This window comes from Helianthus annuus, chromosome 6 (genome assembly GCF_002127325.2).
Source record: "Helianthus annuus cultivar XRQ/B chromosome 6, HanXRQr2.0-SUNRISE, whole genome shotgun sequence".
Lineage (NCBI taxonomy): Eukaryota > Viridiplantae > Streptophyta > Magnoliopsida > Asterales > Asteraceae > Helianthus > Helianthus annuus.
In genome coordinates, this window is record NC_035438.2 from 110,504,231 (window position 1) to 110,528,477 (window position 24,247).

Sequence of the window (24,247 nt, forward strand, 5' to 3'; positions counted from 1 at the left end):
ACAATGAAATGATTAATTTTATCAATAAAACAAAACTATTTTGTATCCATCGTTGTGAAACAATAGCTTCTGTTGCAACACTCCCCGACATTTCCGCCACGGTTTGTTGTCCTACGTGGTCGGGGTGTGACAGTAAGCTACCTTAATAGGTCGCAATGGGTCAAAAGCACTTAGGTTAGGTTTCAATTTAGAATGTAGGCTTTGTTAAACCATATCACATGAGTTCCAATACTCAATTTGGTTTACAAGACCTCATTCTGTCCGATCTCCCGATTTAGGCATCTATTGTTTGACTAGTAATTCGTTTATTAGGTGCTGCTTGAGTTTCCTTGGTTTGATTGAGCTTGTTGTGTTCTTTAAATTGAGGATACTTTGCACTTCAATGTGAGTACAAACGGTTTTGACGCCGTTCGATTGCGTAACGTTCGTTTCACGTGCGGAATCCGTGAACGAACGTGACCGAACACACGATAGCGTACATTTAACGTGATTCCATTGATAACTTGACAAGATCGATACACGAATCACGGATTTACAGCTTTCTCTCTCTACTTTCTCTCTCTAGAAAGTCTCCTCTCTAAATCTCTAACTCAAAGTCTTCCAAGCATCTTCCAAAGTCTATCTAAAAATATGACATAACTACCTATTTATATGGTCAAGGCAACTTAGTGAGAATTCCCACTAATTACAAGTTTGCCACCTTGCCATTTCTAACTAGATATGACATAATACGCTTGATTTCTTCTCGGCTTTTCACTACGACTCGGATTAACCGGATTGACGAAGGCGATAGACAAAATATGCATCAACAATCTCCCCCTTGGATATTGCCGTAGTCAATCTCGTAGTGAAAATCATAACGACTTGTCTTTCTCTCTCTCTAAGACTCGAACAAAGATGTAGTCGACAGACAACTGCACCAACAGACTCCCCCTTGAATGTCGACGGAATCTTCAGTGAGAGTCTTCAACATAACATTCTCGGATATAGTTCGGTCTTCTTCAAGAATTCTGCCTGGATCTAACTTTCTTTGGCTATAACCTTCATCAGACTCCCCCTATCACTCTGCTAGGATAGTTGTCTGGGATTTTGTTACCACCATCGAAATTATCTCCTGGCTTCTCTCTGTTCAGCTCATCATCTGCATCATCTCAAACACTCTATCACAAACAAATAAAGTTGTGATTCAACTTAATGAATCAACAAATTATTTGAGAATTTTTACAATTTAAACACTGATCACAAATTTGAAACATTTCAATTACTGATTCAACCTAATGAATCATTTTAAACATTTCAAACGATTTAACCAACCTGTCTGTTCATCAAGTTTAGCCTTTGAGATTTTGAAAATCAGCTTTTCAACATCAGTTGTCGAAAATCTTTTTGGATTTTTGAAAATATGAAACATAAATGCAAAAACAGAAATTTAAATGCAAAACAAACATATTTTTGTGAGTTTGTGCAAGAGGATCATATCAGTTTTTGAGACATAACACAAGCACCGTTAAGCTTTTAATCGTTTTAAGTTCTAAACGATTCACGTAGATTGACGATATAATTGTCCTCTTAAATTTTCATACAATTTTCAATCTATTCAGGATACTATTTAGGTTTTTTATGAACTTAGTTCAATTCATGTGTCCCACCTCTTGAATATACTCCCGTATCCAGAATCCCAATATTCAGTCTTACAGGTATGAACACTACAATGATGTCTGTACATAAATTAGGGGAAAGATGCGAGAACTGAGGGATCTCAGGTCAGAACTTCCGTTCAGCAGAGAGATATCAGCTTCGACTTAGCAGTGTGTCCCCTTTAGAGGATCTTTTCAGCTACAACAGATGATTATCAATTTTATTGTCTAATCAACTGAGGGCTTTATGCTATATTTCAAGCATTTTGTGGAAAGTATTAGCCAAGGACTAGGTCAGAACTACCGTTCAGCAGAAGTCCCGGAATAATACCCCAGACATCATAGAGTATAAACACCTAGTATATCAGAATACGAGACCTTTCAAACAAGATTTCAGGGGTTACCTATATATCCAAGTAGTGTTCCCCACGAATTTCATAAGTTTGAAATTTTAGGTTTATATCCCGAATAAATCTACTAAATGTATAAAAACCTATCGTCACATCATCAGTGAGACCGTTTATCACATTTTACATTACATTTCTTTAGCATGCTGTGATAGTCCACTGATTTACTATCATTTCCTCTTTTTCACAACAAAACTCATTTTTACAATTTTTCAATGTTTTTGACATTTTCAAATTTTCTAATTTTTTTTAAAATTTTTCTCCCCCTAAAATCAAAATATGTTTCAATTTTGATTTTCTGGGAAAATTTGAAACAAACTGTACAAACTTGACAACCTGATGAGAATCACTTCAATTCTCTATCCACCTGGCATAAACAATCAGAACTCCCCCTCACAACAAACTATTTTCCCATTGTGATTTCAAAACACTTAAGTTTGTTTTAATCAAAATGGCTTTTCCGGAAAACTTAGTTTGTTTACCAAACAGTTTAGGTACGGGGTTACTTCATTATCTTGTTTTCTACACAAAAGTAGGAAAATCCAAGTACAAGTTAATGTCCTTGATTTACCATATGCAGTCCAGAATCCTCTGTACTACTTGTAAAACATTCACAAACATAACCAAACCTCTTTACCGTTTGCATGATTGACGTTACCGAATAAAATTCAAGAAAGATGCCGATTCATGATCCACGATACCATCTTGGGATCTCCGGCAATTCCTGCAAAATCTTCAAACACAGATTTAAAAAGATGCCGATTCATGCTCCACGCTTACAAACCTGGGAGCTCCGGCAAGTCAGGTTTTTCTATTTGAAAAGTTTCACCCAAGCCTGACCAGCCTTGGGTGATTTTGAATTCTTGTTCAACAATGGTGGAAAATTTTTCTCATCCATCGTTAAATCAGAATTCTCGACTTTTACCTCAACACATGGCTCATCTGGCTTTACCATTCCAGAATCATTGCCTGAATGTGGCTTGTCTGACTTTAATGAGTCAGATTCATCGCCGACATGTGGCTCCTTTGTTTTCGAAGAAACAAAATCATCGCCAGGAAGTGAAAACTTCACTTTCTTCTTTTTCTCCTCTTTTGTCCTCAGATTTGCATCTGATGAATTCTTTTTGCTTGTCTTTTCAGCTGAGGGAGTAGATTCATCAGAACTGTTATTCTGTTTGTCTCGTGAACCCGAGGACAAAATCTTCTCCAGATATTCTCTGGCTTTCTTCCTCTTCTTTCGCAATTTGTCTTTCTGCCCTTGAGAAAGTTTCACTTTCTTTTCTAGAACTTTAGGTTCTTGAACCTTCTGTTCTTTGACTTTCTGATGTGAAACTCTCAGTTCCTTGGGCTTGACAGTGACTGGTTTCTTTGCCAACTTCTGAGATACATCCCTCGATCTTTCATTTGATCTCCTTGGGCAATCTCTGGCAATGTGACCTTTAATGTTGCAATTAAAGCATCTCCTGGTCTCATAACTCCAATACCGGCAGTTAACAGCAATGTGTCCATGATAGCCGCAGCTGTAACACACTCTGTTATCGTACCTATCACCATTTTTAGTCCAAACGCTCAAATCAAAACATTGTTTGGCTTGGTGATACTCTTTTCTTCTCTTGATTGTTGGATTTGATTTTTGAGCACTGTGGTCTAACCTGCACCACTTATTACCAACATTTTTGAGTTTATTTTGTTTTTGATTGGATGATCGATCCGATGAACTTTTATTATCTTTTTGTTTCTGTTCTGCTTTCTTCTTCAAAGGCTTTTGCTTAGAACATTCACCTTTTTCGGTCGATTGCAAAACAGTTTTCTGAAATTTTTCTTTCAAATTTAAAAACAATTTTTGTTTTTCTTTTTTAACATTTTCATCATCGGATGCATCATCACAATCTTCAACTTTGACAGAGTCAAAGTTTGTGACACAGTCACTTATTGGAACTGAATTGATCGGTTTTGGACAAGGAATATTCAACTTGTCGGATTTCATCGCAAAACTGATCAATTTCTTCTCAAGTTCATCTATCTTGATCCTGGAATTCTTAGCTTCTTCCTCAAGCTGAGATATTCTCTCAAGATGAGACTTGATAGAATTTTCATTCTCAATTTTCAAATTTTCAAGAACAGATGTTTTAATTTCCAGAACTTTTATCTGTTCTTGAAATTTTGATTCATTCGCTTTCAAGTTCTTGTTTTCCAACTTGATCCAGAAATCTTCATCTTCTGATGATTTCTGTTTATTTTCAAGTTCTTTTTCCAACTTTCTGATTTTCATTTGAGCACATTCACCTTCTTTTTCAAGTTCGATAATTTTCTGAAGATGGCAATTTATCATTTTCTGTTTTTCAATGTTGTTTTTGCTAAACACATTTCTCCCATCTTCAAGAATTTTCATTTGCTCTTCACATTCTTGATTTTTTAAAGTTAAACTGTCAAAATCATTTAACAGTTTGTCATTTTCTGTTTTTAGATTCTCACAGTTTTCATGTAACCAAAGAATCTGGTTTTCAGCAGCGTGCTTCTCATCGTTCAGTCTTTTGACTTCAGATTCCAAACTTGCCATGTCTTTCACGAGTTTGTCATTATCAGTCTTGACGTTATCGCATTGTGAGCACTTTGTTTCATTCTTCACCGATTCTTCAGCTTTTGGAGTTTCTTCTTCCTTTGCTATGAATGTACCTGCACAAAACATTTTAACAAAATCAAGAGGATTTCCATTATTATCAATATAACAACCTCGTTTGAAATCGTATTTCAGCACATGTTTTGCCCTGATACATTTACCAATCCTTTTGATCATCTCCTCAAACACATCTAAACCCAGATCTAGCGCATTATTCTCCAAAACCTTGATCATTTCTTTCTTTTTCTTTCTGGTTTCAAGTTCATGAGCTTTAAGTTTGCTAATGAATTGATTTAAAGGTAGTTTTGAAAAATTTGAATCATCTCTTAAATTTTTTAAACATTCACTCCATTCAATCGGCAATGCATCTGCAAATTTCTCCAATTTATCAGCAGTTGACGGATATATCTCATGATCTTTCAGATAATTCAGCAAAACACTATATCGGTCTTTAAGATCATCCAACGTTTCGTCTTTCAGACACACAAAATATTTAAACCTTTTTGCCCATCCATCTTTGCTCACTTTTCTATAACCCTCATCTTGATATCCGTTGTGCCAATCATTAAATCTTTCGAAATAATAGTTCTCCTGTTCATCAAACACCATTTCCATTTTTCCACCTTATGTTTGTCGAAGATTCGTAAACCCGTTCCAAGAATGTACACTGTTAACTCAAATGCCCCCTCAATTCTTTTATCACATGGGCTGCGTTTTCACTTCTGAAAATTACTTGTTAATTAGGCCTTTCTTACAAACAATGAGTGGTGGGCTTAATCAACTTGGATTGGCTCAAGTCTTCAAACAATCAAACTACCCGGTGGTTGTAAACACAACGTAGGATTGGGTCTTAGTGGGGCGGTGAAAATGGGCTATGTGATTGGTCTTTTGGGCGGTTGGGTGTGCAAATCAAAAACACACTTGATTAAAAGTTGATTTGGCGGTGCACAATAACACACGTTTAACCAGGTTGATTTGACGGTGGGTTGTTTTTAATGTTGTCTTTAATGAATTTAATATGGGCTTTTAAGAGGTGGGCGGCAAGTAAAAATGGGCCACGAAAAGGTGATTGGGCGGTGCAAGTTATAGGGTGGCAAAGCACTTTTGATTGGGTAAATGGGTGGGTTGGGCGGTGTGGGCTTATTGGCTGAAGTGGGCGGTGGGTCAACCAACAATTGGAAATTGGGTGTCTAATTGAGTGGGGGCGGTGGGTTTTATGAGGACAAAAATGTGGGTTGCAGTTAAGGGCGGCAAACGTGATAAGGTAACAACAACTTGTAGTGGGTCGGTGATACAATACACAATTGACAACACCCTGTCAACAACCTGCAAGTGCAGAACGTTCACGTGAAGAAGATGACTTATGAGCGGACCACAACCTGACAAATACGCGGTTCAGACAGTATTTTCGAGCGACCCAGACGATAGTGACACAAAAGCGGTTCAGGTCAGAAATTTCGAGCGAACCAGACCCTAACCTATGAGCGATCCAGACTCTAACCTATGAGCGGTCCAGACATTCATTTCAAGCGAACCAGATATCAAAAGCGTTCCTTTGAGCGGTCCAGACACGTAACTTCGAGCGGTTCAGAAATTTTGACGTTCAAGCGGTTCAGCCTGTTCGTATAAGCGAACCAGACATGCAGATCTGCAACTTTGACGCAAAGACGAACTGAAAAATCGCGATTACTCCTAAACGGCTCGGAATTTCGAGCTGAAAATTGGTAGGGTTGTAGATCGGGTCTATATGCACAACATATCCAAAAATCAGACGAAACGGACCGTATTTACCTGTTCAATTTGACGTTTTTCAGAAAAGAACGAGTAGAATATGAAAAATCGACGAAATTGGATCTGAATCTGCTTTGAATCGGCTGAAATCAGTACGAAAACAACGTGTTTGATCAAGCAATCGAGCTCCTAGCTCTGATACCACTTGTAGGACCGGTTTTGACGCCGTTCGATTGCGTAACGTTCGTTTCACGTGCGGAATCCGTGAACGAACGTGACCGAACACACGATAACGTACATTTAACGTGATTCCATTGATAACTTGACAAGATCGATACACGAATCACGGATTTACAGCTTTCTCTCTCTACTTTCTCTCTCTAGAAAGTCTCCTCTCTAAATCTCTAACTCAAAGTCTTCCAAGCATCTTCCAAAGTCTATCTAAAAATATGACATAACTACCTATTTATATGGTCAAGGCAACTTAGTGAGAATTCCCACTAATTACAAGTTTGCCACCTTGCCATTTCTAACTAGATATGACATAATACGCTTGATTTCTTCTCGGCTTTTCACTACGACTCGGATTAACCGGATTGACGAAGGCGATAGACAAAATATGCATCAACAACGATTTCAAGGTTTAAACGATGATTTCAAAAACGATTAAGATGGTTTATACTAAACTAATAACGATTTCAATAAGGTGAACAAGACTTGTTGGTTGTAATTACATAACGAATGACATTCATTAGCTTTGGCCGAGCCGACCAGTATTAGGTTATGGTACCATAGGATCTGACAAATCCCGTTATCAGACTACACCCATGGTTATGTGTGGGGGTTATGTAGGTAACGACCGAATCTGTGATTGTTAACTTACCCTTTGGTGGTTTGTTAATACGAGAAACGAGGTAGATGAGTCACGAAGGTTTCAATGTTATTAGCGAGGCGACCAAAAGTAGTTTCATTATTAAAATGAATATGATTTTGAGATGAGTTAAACGATTTGAGACGACTTCAACGAGATAAATGATTTGGATAAACGATTGGTTTTAGGTAGTGATTAGATAATGGGACGGGTGTAGTATGATAGAATCATGGTAGATACGCCACTGGTACATCTTATATATAAGTGCTTCTATCATATTACATTGCGTGTCATTATTTAGTTCACTTGGGAAACGATTTTGAAATGATGTCACACAACGAGGTTTTTGAAACGATATAAACCATACGAGTTTTATTAACGAGTTTTTACGAGATGTTATACGATTTGGTTTACTAAAACAAATGTTTTTGGGTTAAGAGTCATGGCTACGAGATTTTTATAAACTATAACCATCTTGATTTGAGATGGTTAATTATGTTGCAATACACTTTTCAAAACGAGGTTTGTATTTTGACTCTTGTAGTCTAACGAGGTACTGCAACATATAAATGAGCCATGAATCCGATACTCCCATAAAACCTATGTACTCGCCAGCATTTCTTTGCTGACTTAATTTTTACATATGTTTCAGGTGGTATTGCTTGATGTTGCATGCTAGGGAGCTTGTGTCACATAGGACCTGGACGAGGCCTTAGTGACTTAAAAACAGTTATAAACAATGTGTATTATGTTTGTTTTGGTTTAAAGACAATGTACATTACATAATAATTCAATAAAACGAAACATTTGGTTACCATGGTTATGGAACAATAATTCTGTTGCAACACTCCCCGACATTTCCGCCACGGTTTGTTGTTTTAACGTGGTCAGGGTGTGACAGCACGCCACGAAGTACCGGTATCCATCGTGTCTGACAGGGATACCCGGTTTACTTCACACTTCCGGTGAGACTTCCAAGAACAGATGGGAACTAAACTTTTTATCAGCACTACATACCATCCTCAGACGAATGGACAGAGTGAGAGAAAGATACAGACACTAGATGACATGCGGAGGGCGTGTATCATCGATTTCGGGGGTAGTTGGGATGTGTATTTAACGTTAGCAGAATTCTCTTAAAACAACAGTTATCATGCCAGTATCGGCATGGCCCCGTTTGAGATGCTATATGGTAGAAAATGTAGAACCCCGATGTGTTGGGGTGAAGTAGGTCCGCGTGAATTGGCCCATAAAGATGTAGTCCAAGCCACTAATGAGAAAATTGATGTGGTACGAGCTCATTTGAAGGCGACCCAAGACAAACAAAAGTCTTATGCCGATAAAAGACGGAAACCGATTGAATTTCAGGTGGGTGACATGGTTATGTTAAAGGTTTCCCCATGGAAAGGCGTTATCCGATTCAGAAAAAGAGGGAAACTAAGCCCGAGGTTTATCGGGCCATTTAAAATCATCGAACGGGTTGGCAAGGTAGCATATCGCCTTGAATTACCAGACGAATTGAGCGAAATCCATGGCACGTTTCATGTGTCACAACTCCGAAAGTGCTTAGCTGAGGAAACGACTTATATCCACTACGGTGATATCGAGGTGGACAACAACCTTAACTATGCGGTAAGGCCAATTGGGATTCTAGATCGAAAGGTTAAAGATTTGCGGAATAAGAAAATTAATCAAGTGAAGATCAAGTGGGAACACAGAAAAGGGTCGGATACTACATGTGTTGGTGCACTGATGTCTGTTAACTTCGTCTTTATAGAGTCTTGTATTGTATGTATTAGATCAGGGCACGGAAATCATGAAAACAGTGTGTTTGGGTAATTCCGCATGAAAGGTGTTTAATGTGATTTCACACGGAATTAAGGATTCACACGATATTAGTAATTCCGCACAGAATTATCTAATTCCGCATGAACTCATGATTTCGCTTGTACTCGTTTCAAGCGGAATTACACCACTATATATATCTGTTGTCTCTGATTCATTTCACAGGGAATTAGTGTGTTGAGAGCTGAGGTACTGCCGGATTTTTGTCAAGATTGTTTGTAATAGCTCAGGAAATCAGTAATAGATAAAGATTGAAAAGGAACAAGCTGTGTTGACATCTTTTACATTGATTCCGCCTTTGTATCTGATGATGAACTACTCAGAATGACTGTTTAGGGTCACCGGTCGATCCAACAAGTGGTATCAGAGCGCTGTATGGTTTACACCAGGCCCCGGGAGCTTGGTACGAGACGTTGTCTCAACACCTGCTTGCCAACAACTTTATTCGTGGAAAAGTGGATGCCACTCTCTTTACCAAGTTAGTCGATGGTCATCTTCTGATAGTTCAGATATACGTGGACGACATCATATTTGGGTCAACAAATGAGAATCTGTGCAAAGATTTTGAAAAAGTTATGAAGCAAAAGTTTGAAATGTCATCAATGGGTGAGATGAAATTCTTTTTAGGTCTTCAGGTTGAACAACTACCTAAAGGAATTTTCATACATCAAACAAAGTATGTTCATGATATCTTAGAGAAATTTGGGATGTCAAGTTCTACTCCAGCCTCCACCCCGTTAGCAACGAACCATGGGATAAACCCTGATCTCACCGGAGAGAAGGCAGACGAAACAATGTATCGTTCCATGATCGATTCGCTAATGTATCTGACTGCTTCAAGACCCGATATCATGTATGCAACGTGCCTCGCAGCGAGATATCAATCTAACCCGAGAGCTTCGCATATGGTGATTGTGAAGAGGATATTACGCTACCTGAAAGGAACTCCGTCATTGGGGTTGTGGTATCCTAAAGAAGGCGACTTTACGCTCGAAGGGTATTCCGATTCGAATTTCGGATGCTGCAAAGTTAATGCAAAATCAACAACGTCGGGTTGTTAGTTTTTCGGACTTCGCTTGGTCACCTGGCAGAGTAAGAAGCAAATTTCTATGGCTCTATCCACATGTGAAGCGGAGTATGTATCTGCTAGCAGTTGCTGCTCTAAGATCTTGAGGATCCAGCAACAGATGCGCGACTACGGTTTGCAGTTTCTTACTACTCTGATTTTTGTTGATAATGTGGTAGCGATTAATATCACGAAAAATCCTGTTCATCACGCTAAAACGAAACACATAGAAATTCGTCATCACTTCATCCGAGATTGCTTCGAGAAGAAGTTGATACGAATTGAGAAAATCCACACTGACGAACAGAAAGCTGATTTACTTACCAAAGCTTTTGATAAAACACATTTTAAATATCTTTTAACACTGAACGGTATGAAGCTTTTCTTGGTGTTGGAAGAAATTCTTGGCGTTGATGAGGGAGATACTGTTGAGGATGCTGAAAAGCAATCTGCAATGATTTGTCGATTTTTTACTTATTTTGGTATTTAGGGGGAGCCAGTATATTTTCAGAAAATACAAAAACAGTAAAAAACTGAAAATGAGCTTGTGTAAAAAGGGAAAATGATAGTACATCGGCTAGACAGTTACAGTATGCTAAAGATTTGTAATGTTTAAAAGGTTTTAAACAGTCTCGCTGATGATATGCCGATAGGTTTTTACACATTCAGTAAATCTTGTTTGGGATATAAACCTAAATTTCAAACTTGCTTATTTTGTGGGTAACAAATCTTGGATATATAGGTAACCCCTAAAATCTTGTTTGAAAGGTCCCTCTTTCTGAGATACTAGGTCTTTATACTCAGTGATATCTAGGGTATTATTCCGGGACTTCTGATTTTGCGGAAGCAATGGCCTAGTCCCCGTATAATACTTTTCGCCTGCTTGAAAATAGCTCACCCTCAGCATAAAAAATGATGAAACATTGCAAAATGCTAATCATGTGCTGTTGAAGAAAAGATTCTCTAAAGGGAACACACCAAAACTCGAACCATCATCTCTCTGCTGAACGGAAGTTCTGACCTGAGCTCTCACGGTTTCGTATTTAACCCCATACAGATATCATCTGTGGTATACTCACCTGTAAGACTGAATATTGGGATTTGGATATGGGAGTATATTCAAGAAGTGGGACACATGGATAAGTTTAAGTCTCTAAAATACTAAATTCGTATCCTGAACTGATTGAAATTTGTATGAAAATTTAAAGTGGATCAGTACATCGACAATCTAAGCGAATTGTTTAAATTCTGAGTATGTTATTAAAGCTTAACGATACTTGTGACTTGTTAATAGCTGATATGATTCCCTAACACGCTCAATCAAAAATATGTTTGTAAATAGTTTACTTTTACTGCATTTTTATTTCTGTTTCTGTAGGATCGTGATCTGACCCAAACGAGTCGTTCAGAGGTGTTCTTCTCTGTTTCAGGTGCGGAATAACAAGAAACGGAGGTAGAAACAACTGATTGTTCACTATAACTGTTGATTGTATTGATTAGAATGCAATTACAAGCAGTTCTTCACACCGGCAACACTTCGGTATGGAATACAAGGCAATCTTCTTGATTTCGCTCATTGAACCCCTATATATAGTTGCTGAGATTTCGCTCATATGTACACATGACCATAAGAGCGAAATCACAATGACCAAATAAGCGAAATCATCTAACTAAGTGCCCTATGAGCGAAATCAGCTCACTAAACACAATACTCTTCCTATTTTCTCTTAAATCGTGCCCTAATCTATACAATACAATGTAAGACTCGATACAAAACGAAGTCGACAAATGTAGTGCACCAACAGACTCCCCCTTAGATGTTGACGAGTCGACTATCGAGTCACGACAATGCTGTGTCTTCACATCTTCGGTCTTGATCAGTCTCTGGGCTTCTCTTTCTCTATCTTCAGACTCTTCTTTAACTTCATCTGTTTGAAAATCTTCAGACTCCCCCTCTCGATTTGCTGGCATTTCTTTGTTCTTCAGCATCATCTGCTTCAGGATCATTGTCTGGCTTTCACAGGTCCAAAAATGTTTCCTGGCTTTAACTTTGACCAAAGAATCTGAAACCTGGCACAATCTCTATCCATAGCAGTTAATTTTCAGCATCGAAACTTGGCTTTCTTCAATTTGAGTCCTCAGGTATTGTAACCTGTCTCTTTATCTTTAGATCCAAGATCGAAACCTGGCTATTCCTGCACATTCTTAACCCAGAAGTAAGATATTAACATTTTAAGAATTTGTATGCACCAACATTCTGAAATAATCAGATAACTCTCTCTCATAAACATACACATATGATGAACCACTTGTTGATTTTTAACAATTTGATGTTCAATATACACTCCCCCTCACAACAATGTCATCATGTTTAGCACTTGGAATTTTGAAAATCTGCTTTCCAACATCAGGTGTCGAAAATCTTTTTGACTTTTCAAAAATTTATGCTAAAACACACACAAAATCTTTTTGGATTTTCTGATAGAAAGTAAATGACACTACTTGTAAAGACAAAGACTGACACCAATTGTAGAAACAACAAGATGCAGAAATGAAAATATTTACAAACACTATTTTAGTGAGTTTGTGCAAGAGGATCATATTAGTTTATGAGACATGTCACTAACAACGTTAAGCTGCATTACATTTTAAGTTCTAAACAATTCACCTAGATTGTCAATATATTTTTCCACTTAAATTTTTACACAAAGTTCAATTGATCTGAGATACGATGTTAATGTTTTAATATCTTGAACTTATTCGGGTGTCCTACGTCTTGAATATACTCCCGTATCCAGATCCCAATATTCAGTCTTACAGGTGAGTATACCACAGCTGATATCTGTTAGGGGTTTGATGCGAGGGCCGTGAGAGCTCAGGTCGATACTTCCGTATACGCAAAGAGATGACGGCTTCGACTTTTCGGTGTGTCCCCTTTAGAGGATCTTTTGATCACAACAGCAACGACTATCAATTTTATTGTTTCATCAGCTTGCTGAGGGCGAGCTTATATTTCAAAGCTTTTTGCGGAAAGCATTATCCGGGGACTATGTCAGTACTTCCATACAGCAGAAGTCCCGGGATAATACCCAGATATCACTGAGCATAAAGACCTAGTATCTCAGAATAAGGGACCTTTCAAACAAGATTTCAGGGGTTACCTATATATCCAAGAAGTTGTTAACCCACAGAACAAGCAAGTTTGAAATTTTATGTTTATATCTCGTCACAATCTACTAAGTGTGTAAAAACCTACTGACACATCAACAGTGAGATTGTTTATCACATTTTCACATTACAATTCTTTAGCATGTTGTGACAGTCCACTGATGTACTATCATTTCCTCTTTTCACAACAAAACTCATTTTTGAATTTTATCATGTTTTTGGCTTTTTCAAATTTTCAAATGTTTTTGGATTTTCTGAAAATTTTCTACTCCCCCTAAAATGCAAACACATTTCAAAGGAAATTTAAAACTTTCTAAACTTCTGACCCACTTGAAACATGAAATATAAAACAAACTATACAAAAACTTGACAACCGACATCGAATTGCATCAATTCGCCATTCACTAGGCATAAACAATCAGAACTCTCCCTTTCAACAATCCATTTTCTCATTTAGATTTCAAAACACTTAAGTTTGTTTTAATCAAAATGATTTTTCCGGAAAATGAGTTTGTTTTTACCAATTGTAAGTTTATCACTTGTTAAGTATGAGGATATGGTTCATCATCTTGTTCTATTTTCATCATGTAGTAAATCAAGTACAACTTAATGTCCCTGATTTATCATTTGCAGTTAAGCAACCTCTGTACCACTTGTAAGTATAATAAAGCAATACTATTACACTCACAAATACCATTTGTAGGAATGAGTCATCTACATAAACCATTTTACCACTTGTGAGTTTGTAGGATTGATCACAAAGATGCCGATTCCTGCTTCACACTTACCAACCTGGAAGCTCCAGCGTAGTCCTTTCACCTGTAAAATTCAAATATTTTTCAAACTTTTTTCAACTTCATAAAACATGGATGATGCCGATTCCTGATCCACGATATAAACTTGGGATCTCCGGCAAAGTCCTAAGACTTTTAAGGGAAACAAACTTCCATCCAAGTTTTTTCAGACTTGACGGCTTTCAATTCTTGCGCAGTAGGGTTGTATGTTGCCTTTTTAGTTGCATAAAAATCTTTAACCCCCTTTGCTTTCCCATTCAACATTTTCCCAAATATTTTCTTTACACTTCCATTAAATGTTTTCTCGACATCAAACTTAGTTTTCTCGTTATAAAACTGATTCGAGATATCAACCTTCCCAACCTTCTGTTTAACCTCTTCAAATTTCAGTGATGGAAAATCATCATTATTCACTGAAATTTTCACCTCACCTTGTGGCTCTTCTGGCTTTGTGGAACCAGATTCATCGCCGACATTCACATCAACTTTCTTAACAACCCACATTTGGTTGTCATTCTCTTTCTTTTTATAAAAATTCTTTTTAGAACACTCACCAACCTCATAAGTTGAATTTTCAAAAATTTTAAGTCTATCGTGTCACACCCCCAAAATCCACACGCGGAGTACCACCGCTTGGGAGCGTGACATGACCAGGATCAAACCATCAATCATATCAAACATAGCATTTAATAATATTAAAAGTCATTAAAGTAGTTCATCATGACATGATCGATGTTTCAAAACCAAGCATTGTTTAAGTAGCGGAAGCATTGTTATAAACCCAAATTAAATATACTGTAATGTCATATGTGTCTAACAAAGTAATACGATCCTTGTCCACAACGACCGGCTCCTCTTTGTGCAAGCTCCATGTACCTAACGATCTGCAAGGCATGTAACAGAATGATCAACAAACTAGTTGAGCGAGTTCACAGTAAGTAAGTGCGTAACAGTAAGTAACGGGTGGCTCTACTGGGCCGATAGTAAGTTGTACAGGTGGGGGTTTCCCATGTTATGTGACCACTAGACTATTCGTATCAACTACTCGTATCATCCCTGTTCTTCTTCCGAGAACAGTAGCGCGTATGGGGTGTACGTAGGTTTTACGCACGTATCCTTCACAACCGAGGATAGGAGACGCGGGGGTGTACGTGGGTTTCACGTACGTATCCTTTGTACCGAGGATAGAGTAAGTAATGCGTACACGTAGGTTTTACGTGCGTGCCTGACATCCGAGGCAGTAATTGGCATATGACCACGTAGGTGTTATCCTAACCTACGGAACCGTCCTGACATCCGAGGATCATGGTAGGTGATAGTCTAGGAAATGCATATGTACGTTCTTAGTCAATTGTAACCTTTATCCCATTCCCACGACCCGGGAATCCCATGCCTTAGTAGGAGTGTGAACTCACCTGGGTTTGCTCGGCATACAATAAATGCTCAAGTATACAGTAAGAGATCAACCACGTCCTATCATGGTTACTTATGCAAGTTAGGTTCGTATGTAGCACGTTTGTATCACGTATGGTATCAAGTATAATCATGGCAAATCACATAGACGTATCAGCAGTTCATATCAAGTAACGAGTCCAAGTAGTCGGCCCAATTAACATAAGCAGTCCAATAACATAACAGTCATAAGATTGGGCCCGTGACAGTGTAGGCCCAATACAGTGTGCGTGCAGCTAGTCTCGAGTCGCAACGAGGAGGTCTCGAGTCGCAACCGGGATTACGAGTCACAGCAGGAGATTACGAATCGCAACAGGAGATTGCGAGTCGCAGCAGCTGGTTACGAGTCGCAACAGGTGGTCTCGGTTCGTCATGGTCCGGTTACGAGTCGCGACTGGACTCGCAACCATGGTCTCGGCTTGTGCTGTTGTGGTCTCGAGTGGGGTTCCGACTCGCAATGAGTGATACCGAGTCGCAACCGTGTGTAACTGATTTCCATAATCATAAGCAACAATCATTCCGTAATTTATGCAAACAACTAAGCAGTTTCACAATTCAGATCAAACCTAATAATTTGTAGATTTTTATATCATATTCAACGTGTTCATCTTTAAACAAATGCATAACAGTATCAAGAATAAACAATCGGATCATAATCAAAGCATATAGCAATCGGTTGGTTTTAAACCCTATCATGCATCCTAACCGATTAACACAAACATGGATCGATTAGAATCAGAATTAACATCAGCCTACAATCCGATTATAATTCAGCACATCAACACACATCATCGAAAGCAATACATAGATCCAGTTTTGATTACTAGCATGAACCTTAATAGGTTGTGTAATAACATTCCTAGTAAACATACACAACATCAAACGATATACTAACCGAGATGAAAACAAGAATCGGGCCGAGAGCTTTAAGGATGGAGATGTGATCGCCGGTTCCGAGAGAGAGAGCTTGTGTGTGTGTTGCTTTGTGGTTGCAAAGGTTGTGAAAAAAAACTAAACCCTAGAGGGATGTGTATGCATAAATACGTATGGAAGGAAAGTGGGCCGAAACCCCCACTTGGGCCACCTCATGGTCTCGAGTTCAACCGTATGGGCCGAGTGGGTTTGTGAAATCAAGTGGGTGTTGTGCGTTTTGGGCCGTTTATAACAACTATACACACACAATGCACATATATAAACATTCATTAAAATCATATAATTCCGTTCTCATAAGCACGTAACGTCATAACCTTCATATAAATTAAAGCCCGTAAAATCATAACATGTTCACATACGGTTCATAAAGTAGGTCTAGAATTCGAGTTGTCACATATCGGTTGGTGGCTCAACATCAACAACTTTTTCGTTCAATTTCTGAGAAAATCCCTGTTTTGTTTTGACGTTTTTCTGACAGTTCCATGCAATGTGACCAACTTCATTGCATCTGTAACAGGTTCAAGTTTCTCTTGGATATGACACTTCAGATCCATTCTTCCTCTTCTCAGCAAGAAACTCTTGGTTTGATTGTCTCCAGAATGGTTTCTTCTGTTCCTCTTCTGCACTTCCACCTGAAACAAATTCTGTTTTTGTTTTAGAATTTTTCATATTTTTATGATTTTCTGGTGGAATAAAACCTAAACCTTTCTTTTTGTAGCTACGATTTTGGTTAGGTTTCTTTTGAAAACCAGAACCAGAATTGTAACCCTTTTTCTTGTTTAGACGTTGTTGAACTCTTGAAGTGTACTTTTTAGGTTTTTTGGTAAGATTTAAATCTTTTATTTCAGAAATATTAATTTCTGTCATTTTGAAAACCTTTTTGATCATGTCAAAACGAACACTTCTTATTGGAAATTCTTTGTCAGAATATAATTTGTCCGAATCATTTAAAGTGTATGCTACTTCAGATGTTTCATCATCCAAATTTGCCTTTGATAATAAAAACTCTTTACTGTAAGACCGTTTAACCGACGGCTTTGGACTGTTGACTAACGAATTTGACCCTCCAGACTCAGACTTTGACTCGGACTCCTTATCAGTATCCAACACCTGATCGACCACCTTTTTGATTAACTCAGACTCATGATCAGTGTCAGATGAGGTAAACGTGATGTCAATGTTTTCTGGTAATTCATCAGTTGTGTCGGTTTTTAGCTTTATATTGACTACTTTTTCAAGTTGCTCCTCGTTTGGTTTTCTAGGAGAATACCCTTCCCAAATTGGAGGCAGACACTTGTTATAGCTAACAGTCGGTTTCTTACCACTATCTTTCTTTTTCATCGGCTTCTCGTCTTGAAAAGCTTCCATACCTGCAACAGTTGGGTAAATACGATCAATGAGATAATCAGAACTACAGTAACTTTGCAATAAACGTCTAATTCTCTCATTCTCGATTTTCCCTGTCTCCAACTCTTGCTTCCATTTAGCACTTTCTTTGATGTAGAAGTTGATAGCTTTCTGCTTATTCATCATCACAGCATTCATCATCGTTAGTGCTTGTTCTCTTTCTGAATTTGTCTTTTGTAGACCAGTTACTGTTTTGTTCAAGACATCATAAGATTCTTTCACATAGTTGAGGTTGAACAGTAATTGCTCCTTCTTTTTCTCATATTCAGCAATTATCTCGTCTTTTGCTGCACATCCCTTGCATGCTTCCAAACACTTCATGCAAGGCTTGACAACTTCAACAATCTTCTCAACTTCGATTGTTTTCACCACTTCTACCACTTTCTCTTTCTCAACCACCTTTTCATCAACACTTTCAACTTTTACATTCTGAACAACATCTTTAGTATTCATTTGTTGTTGTTCTTTAGCAGCTCGTTTCTCCTTCAGTTTCTCCATGCGATCTGCAAAATAGAAATGAAAACTTTCAGGAGAAAGATGAGATTTAGCAATATTGATATGTTTCTCTTCCTCATCATCACTACTGCTATCAACTGGTGATTGATCAAACTGTACAGATTTTTCAGAATCAGCATTTGATAAACCAGAATCTGACGGTGTTTGATCAAATACAACTTCTTTTTCTGAAGTAATATCATTTTGCACACTCTCATCTGAACTCTGTGAATTTTCATCAACATTTTCAGAACTTTCATCAGACACAAAAGACTCTTCATCCACACTCTTCACAGTCTCACCAATCGACTTCATCCATGTGGCAAACATGTCTGGTTCTCTGATAATCTTAGCGATGAAAGCTTTGAAATCACCCTTTTCATCAACAAACATATCCCAACTGAATCCTTCAGGTAGTCTTTCATCATCTTGATCGACTAAACATGCTTTGCTATCAGGAGATATGTAGTTGCTCCAGTTAAAGTCCACCAAACACGCTCTCTTTGAATACTCAATCTTCCTACCATGAGCCATCTGTGAGTCTTGTTGTTGACCAACCTGTTGATAAATGGCTTTCCAGTAGTAGTCGTCTTTTCCGAACGGATTCTGAGCACCACTAGCTTCCCTATTCTTGCACTCTCTCTTGAAATGGCCTTTCTCCCTACATCGAAAACAAGTAACTTTATATTTATCAAAACCTAAAGTAGATACATGAGCATCAAGAAAGTCATTTCTCCCGGTAATTGTTTTGAACTTTTTAGCACGCCTAAGAACACTAGCAAGACACCATTTGATATCCATTAATTCCATTTCTTCGGCGTCTATTTGATCGTAATCCTCCTTTGTGAGCATAGGATTTCCGATCCGACCAGCAACAAGACCTTCATATGAGAGCAACACTGAACCAAGTAGAGCCATGTGGTTTTTAGCAGTTTCTTCTAAAAAACTTTGACCTTATGGAAGATTTAGAGCGATGTTGCACTGAATCACGTAACCATTTCCTGTCTTTGTGCTCTAAGACTGAAAGCTTGTATTTGACTCTTTAGGATTGACACTTGGAAATGATGAGAATCCACTGCTGCTTTTAGTTGAACTCTGATCAACCTTTTCTGTAGAATCCCCAGCACTAAACGCAGTCTGGATTTTCGGACTTCTCTCAGCTTCAGGAACTGGAATACTACCTTTGTAATACATCTATACATCCTCTTGACCACTTGACTGTTCATCCGCGTGATCTTCAGCTGTTCCAAATCCTGACTCTCGATCTTTTCTATGAACTGAGAGATAGTTAATCCATCATAAACACCCGTATTTTTCAGAATCATCAAATATGTTCCCCACTCTTTCTGTGGTAACGCATCAGCCAATTTGTCCACCCACTCCTCACGATCTTTAGTAATACTCAACATCGACATTGATCGCACTAGGTGGCAGTAACGTTCAATCAGCTTCTTTGTGTCTTCTCCCGGTAGGCTACTGAACAGATCAAACTCTTTCTTGAGCAATGCCTTCTTGCTCTTTATCATGTTCTCGCTACCCTCAAATTTGACTTTAAGTGCATCCCAGATTGATTTTGCAGTTTTGTCATGCTGTAACAATATGAATATGTCTTCTTTTATGGCTTGCTGAAGCAGACTGATCATCATTTTCTCAGCTTTTTACATAACCCGTTCTTGATCCGTGAACTCAGATAATTCTTTAAGAACCTGCAAATCTGTTCGAGGCAACACATATTTCTTCAAGATACATTCCCACGACCTAAGATCGTTTGCCTGAACCCAGTTCTCGAATTTGTCTTTCTACATGTAGTATTCCTCGATACTCATTAGTTTCGGGGGCTTTTGGGTGGTTCCCGTCTCGTTTTCTAAACTCATGGCTTGAACAATAGCAGCTGGACCAGACGGTGTTGCAAACGCGTTATAGAACTCAGTATCCATGATGACTTAGCACGTTTTTCCAAATCAGTGACAGATAAGCGAAATTAGGGTTTTGGATGTTCACAAAAACGAAATCTCTTATATTGTTCACAAGAGCGAAATCCCTAATGATCAAATGAGCGAAATCTCAGAGTGACTTGGAGCGAAATTGCTGCTTTATACCCTAGAAGCTAAAAAAGACTTGTCTTTGGAGCGAAACCCTTCATCTAGTGTGACCTAAGAGCGAAATCCTAAGAAAATATGTCACAAGAGCGAAATCTGATGTGATCTAAAAGCAAGATTAGGGTTTTGGATGTTCTTATGAGAGAAATCACAATGTACTATAAGCGAAATCCCAAAGTGTCCATAAGAGCGAAATCTAATCGGAGGTTAATTTGATCCATTTTTAATCCACATTTAGGTCCGAAACTTTGCAGGGTTTGTTAATGTCCAATTCTCTATGATCTGTGAAATTTTGAGCAAATTTTGACCGGTAAATCTCTCTGAAATGATGAAAGAAGGTGTAGAAGTAAGAAATCTCAATGAATTCCAGCTAATATCTGCAGAACTCCTCCTCCTGTGCTCTGATACCACTTGTAGGATCGCGATCTGACCCAAACGAGTCGTTCAGAGGTGTTCTTCTCTGTTTCAGGTGCGGAATAACAAGAAACGGAGGTAGAAACAAGTGATTCTTCACTATAACTGCTGATTGTATTGATTAGAATGCAATTACAAGCAGTTCTTCACACCGGCAGCACTTCGGTATGGAATACAAGGCAATCTTCTTGATTTCGCTCATTGAACCCCTATATATAGTTGCTGAGATTTCGCTCATATGTACACATGACCATAAGAGCGAAATCACAATGACCAAATAAGCAAAATCATCTAAGTGCCCTATGAGTGAAATCAGCTCACTAAACACAATACTCTTCCAATTTTCTCGTAAATCGTGCCCTAATCAATACAATACAATGTAAGACTCGATACAAGACGAAGTCGATAGATGTAGTGCACCAACAATTTCTTAAATACAAAAAGCTCAAAAAGATTTATCGCTTTCTAGTTTAGAATCTTTATTGAAATTCCAAAAAGATTTTTCATTTCTGCTTTATTTTCTGACAAACCAAAGTGGAGAGCTGATCTACGGATTCACAGTCAAGAGCAGATGCAGGAAGATTCTAGCTGGATGATGAGTTTGGAGCTAACTATGTTTGTTCTAAAAAAAACTAAAAGTTGATGCAAGTTCATTAAATTGAAACTTGTAATTTTTAGAAAATGTTTTTGAAAATATTTTGAACAAAATCAGTTTGTTTTGTCAACAGATCAACCAAGGTCATTAAGTTGGACTTGGTAGATTAATTGAGTAATCAGGGTCATTAATTTGGACCTGAATACTTAAGTCGATTTCTAAAACTGACGAATTGATAAGAGAAGTCTAAGATTGTATAGATTGTAATGTTATATGTTTGAGTAACAGGAAACAGGAATCAAAATCTATGCGGTAATTAAAATATCAAAGTTTGAACCAGATCACAGTCCTAGATCCTAGCTAATCGAAAGGGGGAGTCAAGATTCTGGATCAACATTCAAAGGGGAGTTTGAAGATTAGAGTTTAAAGATAGAAGATTGAAGGATGCTTTTACAAGTTCAAGAAAATTCAGAGCAGAGATCGTTACATCAAGTCTAAAGACTGAAGACAGGATGCTAAAGACTTCGTCAACATTCAAGGGGGAGTGCACTGATGTCTGTTAACTTTGACTTTAGAGAGTCTTGTATTGTATGTATTAGATCAGGGCACGAAAATCAGGAAAACAGTGTGTTTGGGTAATTCCGCATGAAAGGTGTTTAATGTGATTTCACACGGAATTAAGGATTCACACGGTATTACAAATCAGTGGGTACAAGTGTAAGGCCTAGATCTTTTCCCCTTCTTCAAGAAACGATCCTAATGGTCTTCGATTTCCTATAAATAGCAATAACCATTTCATTCTTCCTCACATTTGAATCTGATTCTACACTCTCTAAGTGGAAGTATATGCTTCCTACCTGAGAGTGAATCGGGTCAAATCTTGCGGGGACCTTCTGTAAGTATTCTTTCGTGTTTTTCGTTCGTTTTAGCGTTAAAGTCAAACTGCGTTTGACTTTCTGCATTGACCAGTTTATGGTCAACGCGAAGTTCGTTTGAACTTCATAACGTGAGCGTAATCGCGATAGTTATAGTCCCTAGTGACTATGCCTACTGATTACCACGTTATCTAGGCTCAGTGACGAGTTGTAGTTTCGGCCAAAATGCGTTTTCTCGCGTATTTTGTAACCAAAGTACTCTAGAGTATCAAAACCATTTGTTTTGATACCAAACCTATTTTGTAACTTAACTAAACATGTTCTAGCATGTTTAGCTCGTCACTTTTAGATTTGTGCTTGTTTAGGGTCGTAAAGGTAAGCGATCTAATCAATCGCTTATACTTTCAAACCCGACCCGTCTGGTCGATCATTAGGATCCGATCAAACACATTAGGTGACCATAGTTGTATAGGGAATAACCTTCCGAGGTTATACCTTATGGTCACGTCGTTTAAGTAGTTGTATGATAGGTAGTTTATATGCCTTAGGAAAAATTACCAAAATACCCTTTTTACGCATAAATTCATTTTAAGCATATGTAACCTAAATTTCGACATCTAAACTGATTAGGCAACTACATTAGACATGTTAAGGCATATTCTACTTGTGATAGGACTAGTTAGGCGGTCCAAACACGTTTTACGCGAACGACGCGTTAAAGTGGCATAAGCTACCTAAACGGGTCGTAATGGGTCATAAGCACTTAGGTTAGGTTTCATTTAGTATGTAGGCTTTGTTAAACCATATCATATGAGTTCCAATACTCATTTGGTTTACGAAACCTCATACTATCCGATCTCCCGATTTAGGTCTGGTTATTTATGTAGTTATCTATATAGGGTGCCGTTTGATTCCGTGATCCCTCTAGCTTTGCTGGGTTGTTGTTCAAGACTTCTAAGCGCCCTCAAGTGAGTACATAGTCCCCTCTTTTACTTTTTTTCAAATGTTTTGGGGTGAAACACATGTGCCTACTTGTTACTTTCATGTTTTCATGCATTTATATCATATACTTGCTATGTTCATTAGTACACTATTAGTACATGATTTCATTATGTTTTGCTATGTGTGTTTACTTAACATGCTAGCACATTGTTTTACATTACATTTCTTTTGCTATGTATGTTTACTTAACATGCTAGCACATTGTTTTACATGACTTTTCTGCTTTGTATGTTTACTTAGCATACTTAGTACATTGTTTTACATTGCATCTCTGTTGCATATGTTCTCGTAACATATGGACACATTGTTTTACATCTCTACCTTGTATGTTTACTTAGCATACTAGGTACATTATTTTCATAAAACATGCTTACATTTGGTATAACATTTGGTTTGTTTAACGGATCTTTATTACATTCATTAACACCGATCATGCCGCTTGGTAGTAGGTAGTGGTACCATAGGACTTGACAAATCCCGTTCCTAAAATCCTTGGTTTGTTTGGATGGATGGAATGACCGAATCCGAAAACATTTCTTTTTGATAACTTTTACTCTAAGGTTATCCTGCTGTCTCAAGGCTTGAATGTATGCGTTTAACATACCGCATAAGTGTTTGTATCGGTATAGCATGCATTTCCACAAAACATAACTTTGATTTAAACCAAGTTTTACTTCAATACTTTGTTTTGTGCATTTTCACCTATGGTTTAGTTGATGCATTTCGCTAGCCATACATATCATTTTGGTTACACATTACATGATTTACATTTGACACATAAACATTTTTTTGACATTGGTTATACATTACATGTTTTACATTTGACATAAACATTT

The 24,247-nt window shown here is 37.9% G+C and overlaps 1 protein-coding gene across 1 annotated transcript; it reads left to right on the top strand.

Annotated features, from left to right (window-relative positions):
• The first annotated feature begins 8,433 nt into the window (after nt 1-8,433).
• On the top strand, nt 8,434-9,105 carry LOC110906360. The gene is made up of 2 exons (XM_022151506.1): nt 8,434-9,020; nt 9,066-9,105. The coding sequence occupies exons 1-2, from the start codon at nt 8,434-8,436 to the stop codon at nt 9,103-9,105; spliced, it is 627 nt and encodes a 208-aa protein (XP_022007198.1).
• The last annotated feature ends 15,142 nt before the right edge of the window (nt 9,106-24,247 follow it).